This window comes from Gymnoscopelus braueri (genome assembly GCF_963280865.1).
Source record: "Gymnoscopelus braueri genome assembly, chromosome: 2".
NCBI lineage: Eukaryota > Metazoa > Chordata > Actinopteri > Myctophiformes > Myctophidae > Gymnoscopelus > Gymnoscopelus braueri.
This window is the reverse complement of record NC_137604.1, coordinates 32,701,046-32,706,418: the sequence shown is the minus strand read 5'-3', so window position 1 is coordinate 32,706,418 and position 5,373 is coordinate 32,701,046. Positions and strand designations below refer to the sequence as shown.

At 40.1% G+C, this 5,373-nt stretch overlaps 1 protein-coding gene across 1 annotated transcript in view; it reads left to right on the top strand.

Moving 5' to 3' along the window:
- LOC308095146 (SCAN domain-containing protein 3-like) overlaps positions 1 to 3,253 on the top strand; it is a gene marked incomplete at both ends in the record, with an annotated part of 3,294 nt that extends 41 nt beyond the window's left edge. The window contains 2 exons of the mRNA XM_080442091.1: positions 1 to 1,095; positions 3,178 to 3,253. The exon at positions 1 to 1,095 is cut by the window's left edge and continues 41 nt beyond it. Of these exons, the coding sequence (XP_080298217.1) occupies positions 1 to 1,095; positions 3,178 to 3,253 (1,171 nt within the window). The remainder of the gene's footprint in view (positions 1,096 to 3,177) is intronic.
- Between the last annotated feature and the right edge of the window lie 2,120 nt (positions 3,254 to 5,373).

Here is a 5,373-nt window from a genome sequence, read left to right as displayed (position 1 = left end):
GCTCTCAAGCATGACAATTGGCCGACGCATTGAAGACATGTCTGCAGACATTGAGAGTGCTGTCATAGAAAAGATTGTGACTAGTGGAAAGTTTGCACTGCAGCTTGACGAATCAACAGATATAAGTGGACACGCACAGCTGTTGGCAAACGTGAGATTCATTGACGGAGACGCCATCAGAGAGAATTATCTGTTTTGCAAACAACTGCCTGGGAAAACAACAGGAGAGGAGGTTTTCCGGGTGACATCGGAGTATTTGGAGCAATGGAACTTAAGCTGGGAAAGCTGTGTCAGTGTGTGCACTGATGGGGCTGCATCTATGACCGGGCGATACAAGGGATTTGTAAGCAGAGTAAAAGAGAAGAATCCTGGCGTCCTGGTTACGCATTGCTTTTTACACCGTGAGGCGCTGGTTGCAAAGTCTTTACCAAAAGACCTCTCAGCTGTGTTGAATGATGCGGTAAGCATCGTTAACTTTATTAAAGCACGACCTTTGAAAAGCCGGCTGTTCGCCACCCTGTGCGAGGAAATGGGGGCGGAACACAAAACGCTGCTGCTGCACACCGAAGTACGGTGGCTTTCCAGAGGGAAAGTTTTGTCCCGTGTCTATGAACTGAGGGAGGAATTACAAAGCTTTCTGGCTGCTGAGCAATCCGACTATGCAGACCTGTTCGCAGATGAGTACTGGTGTGCAAGACTAGCATACATGGCGGACATTTTTACCCATCTGAACGAACTGAACAGGCGAATGCAAGGAAAAGATGAGAATATCCTCACAAGCACAGATAAACTGACGGGATTTCGGGGGAGACTGAAACTCTGGCATCAGCAGGTGGATAAGAGCACGTTTGCGATGTTTCCCCTCATCAACACTGGACACACAATCACTCGTGCTTTGCGTGGGGTCATTGCTGAGCATTTGAGAAGTCTCGAGGAGAAATTTGCCTTTTATTTCCCCTCAACGTCCATGGCAAACTTCAACTGGGTCCGTGACCCATTCAACGAAACAAACGAGAACAGTCCATTTGAGGAGCAAGAGCAGCTAGTGGAAATAAGGGAGAACCATGGCTTGAAAATGAAAAAGCAAAACAAGTTGTATGTTTCCAAAAATAAATCAGTGAAACTGAGGCACTGTCTCTTTCCTTTTTTTTCATCTTCTCCATTCATTGCACTGACCCAAGTTTATATATTTGTAGGCCAAAGACATTTTGTAATGTTCAAGGTTTCTTTATTACATCTTGTGTACATGAGAGTAAATATTTTGATATATATATATATATATATATATATATATATATATATATATATATATATATATAAATTATATTATATATATATATATATATATATATATATATATATATATATATATATATATATATATATATATATATATATATATATATAAATTATAATATATATATATATACATATATATATACATATATATATACATATATATATATATACACACACCGTATATCTAGGTGTGCCCTGGGATATTTTGGCTATGCCAGGTGTGCCCTGGCACCCAAAAGGTTGAATTTGCCTTTTATTTCCCCTCAACGTCACACATCACTGCTAGAGCCGTAAAAATCTTCTCTTATTGGGGTCCCTGGCATATCTTTTCAAATGGGGGTGTAATGGGGGCTAATAAGTGTCAATTTGGGGGACTTTGACATTAAAAAGTTTAAGAACCACTGCAGTAGAGAGAGATGGGAAAGAGTGGTGACACGCACATAAAGATGTTGCAATTATGACATGAGCAGATATTATACATAAATATATCTATATTTATATATGAAATTAAGTATAAAAGAGTGAAATTGTCCTACAATGAGGAATACATAACACGCTTTTAGAGAGCGATCGTACGAACAATGATAGAGGCGCCAAAAAGAGGAATCTCGTGCAATTAAATAGAAAGAAGCGGCAGAAAGCGATGGCTGTTTAATGTGGAACTACGCTTGACTGCAATGCCTCTGCCATCCGCCCCATCAGTACCACCTCTTCCACCTTCAGCCGAGGGGGATGCCGAGCTGCGCACGCCACTGGGGGATCAATTAAATTACTCTTTTCTCCTCTTTACTCCTCCTCAAATGAGATGGGGAGAATTTCAAACGATGGGCCATGTGCTCGGTGTATAGACCGCGCTAGCTCCTCCGCACCGTGGCCAACCCCCGTCCACCCCCAGCCCCCACCCGTTTCCCCCCCCCCTCCCCGTCAGCCAATTAAGACCATCTTCAAAAGAGTGCGTTAACACCTTTAGCGAGGGGTAAAGTCGGCGCCTGTCTCCTGCGCCACGTTTGGGCTTACATGCTGCTTAGCCCTGTCATTTGAGGCGAGAGATGTGCGGTAAGGAAATTAGATGAAAAAGCGAGCAGCTCCGAGTCTGCAGGCAGGAGACTGGCTAATGAAATAATGAAACTAATTTAACTCTGAAAGTGTATAAATTAAATAGATTTGACTCTGTATGGTGAGGGGAAGGTATATGGGGAATGTTATGGTATAAGGTGAAAGTCGTTTGGTCTGTGCACCAGTTCTGTTGTGATGCAAGTGGATTTGGGATTTTTGTCAATTTCATCTTCTTCAAATACTTGTTGCTACCAGTGGTGTAAAGTAACTAAGTACATTTACTCAAGTACTGTACTTAAGTACAATTTTGAGGTATTTTCAGTTTTCAGTACTTTTACTTCTATACTCCACCACATCTCAGAAGCAAATATTGTAATTGTACTTCACTACAATTATTTGAAAACTTTAGTTACTAGTTACTTTGTAATTATCAATTTCCATATTATAAACCATACATTAACCACTTTAGCCCTATTTTATATCTAGGCTATTTGAACATAGCCGATCTAGAACGCATTGCGATGCGACACGTTGTGAACTTGCAGATCTGCTATTTTCAAACATTTTTGTACTTTTACTTTTGGTACTTTTAGTACATGTTGACACCAATACTTTTGTACTTTTACTGAAGTACATTTTGAATTTCGGACTTTTCCTCGTAACAGAGTATTTCGAAATTGCAGTATCGATGCGTTTACTTAAGTAAAATATCTGAGTACTTTTTCCACCACTGGTACAGTCAAGTTATGCTAAGAGACAACACAAACAACACATGAGCTCTTAACTTCCCTTAGCTCTCTGTTTTTGTGTTGCATGCAACAGAGAATATGTGGGTGCATCAAACGGCATCATGCGAGTGAAGAAGTTTCATATTAAGACTGTTATGAAAGTGAAGTGAATGAGGTGATGATAAAACTGTGGAATCTTTTCTGCCCTTCGGTTCTGTCTTACAGATCCCATGGTGCACCACCCACCCACATGCTTTAACTTTGGTTCTAAGAAGGACTAAGGAAGTGTTGGCATCTGTAAGCTTCGAATGCAACCGGAATAACCAAGCTAAAACCAGTGGTGGAAAAGGTATCCCTACTCAAATGTTTTACTTAAGTAAAAGTATCAATGCTGCAGTGTAGAAGTACTCTGTTACAAGTAAGAGTCCGGAATTCAAAATTTACTTGAGTAAAAGTGCAAAAGTATTGGTATCCAAATGTACTTAAAGTAGCAAAAGTAAAAGTATTAACATGTTTGAAAGATCTACAAGCTCACAACGCGTCGCGATGGGACGCGTTGTGAGCTTGTAGATCAGCTATTTTCAAATAGCCCAGTTATAAAATAGGGCTAAAGTGGTTAATGTATGTTTTATAATGTAATCATTTATATCTGCAAAGTAACTAGTATAACTAAAGTTTTCAAATAATTGTAGTGGAGTAAAATTACAATATTTGCCTCCGAGATGTAGTGGAGTAGAAGTAAAAGTATAGACAATTGGAAATACTCCAGTAAAGTAAAAGTACCTCAAAATTGCACTTAAGTACAGTACTTGAAGTAAATATACTTTGTTACTTTACACCACTGGCTAAAAACCAACACAAACAACGAGACACTGTAATGAATGCAAGAAACCATAACATTGCGTTCACCTTTGCGTGATCTTTTTAATTTCGACACCTTCTGACAGCTTACCACCCTGTTTGAATGGATAATTCCCCCCCCCTCCTCCCCCTGTAATTCAGCATCCTCTCTCATCACATACTTTCGTGGGTGTCAGAGCAAAAAGTCTCCGGCGTGCTCTCAAAGGGCTGCTATGTAAATGACTCGTGCGGTCGATGTGTGCAATGGGCCATTCACACAGGAGATTTATACCTTTGGTGGTCTTAATTATGTCTGCCTTTTATTTGCTCTGTAAAGCAAGAAGCACAGAGGCAGTAACAAGCCTGCTTCACTTATAATAAATCTACAGGATTGGATTGGAGGTGGTGGGTATGAACTCCACGGCCAAATAGACTTCTCCCATGCATACCCCCTTCTCTCTTTTCCTTTTCCTCTCTTCATGCGTTCTCTTTTTCCTCTTCTTTCTTGCTTCTTTGCTCATTCATCTTCATTCTTGTCCGGCAACAGTGTTTTTGTGTGTTTTTTTTCCCCCCTTTTCTTCATTACTTCACATTTGCATTTCCAATCTCATGCTCCTGTGTCTTTTTAATGTTGTATTTGCTTCTAGCTAGCTTCATCATCCGCTACTTGAATTCTTATTGCTGCTATTTACTCTTCTCTTAATGTCTTCATCCCGTAAACTCAAGCCTTATACACCACTATTGACCTACTTTCAACCTCTCACTCCTTTCTTTGCCTTCCTTGCTCATTCTTATCAATCTCTCTCTGACTTCCCCAGCGGTAAAGATCTGACAGGAGACGACCTTTTGTCTAAAGAAGACTAGCTATGGCGTTAATCATGGGGGGACTGGACCTTTAACATTGAAACTTTATTGAGTGGTCGCAACATCATCAGATCAGTCCCGTAAATATAACGCCGGGCTATTTAATTACCTTTCATGACACCATAAATATCACTCCCCCCAACACTCTGTATCTCTCTGTATCTCTCTCTCTCTCTCTCTCTCTCTCTCTCTCTCTCTCTCTCGCCCCCCTTTCTCTTATGATACAAAAAGGAAAGGCAAACGGACAGCCCCTCTTATCACTCTTTAACAGGGTAGGTCATTGAAAGTTTGCCCATGGGTTAGCAGAGAACGATAAGGAAGATTTATGCATGCAAACATTTTCCTCTCTTTGCGATATGATTTTGATATTTGCAGCACAAGTATAGGAATTGACCCAGTAGTGGGAAGATGTTGCACAAGACAAAGAGAAAGAAATAATAAAATAAACACAAATAAATAAATTAATACTAGTCTTTATCAGAAGTTGTTGCCAAGCCACAACCAGCTAGGCTAGAAATTGAAGTTGTGGATATCACTCAGTATTTACATACAACCTAAGCAGTAACCCCTTTCCTCTGTAGAATAA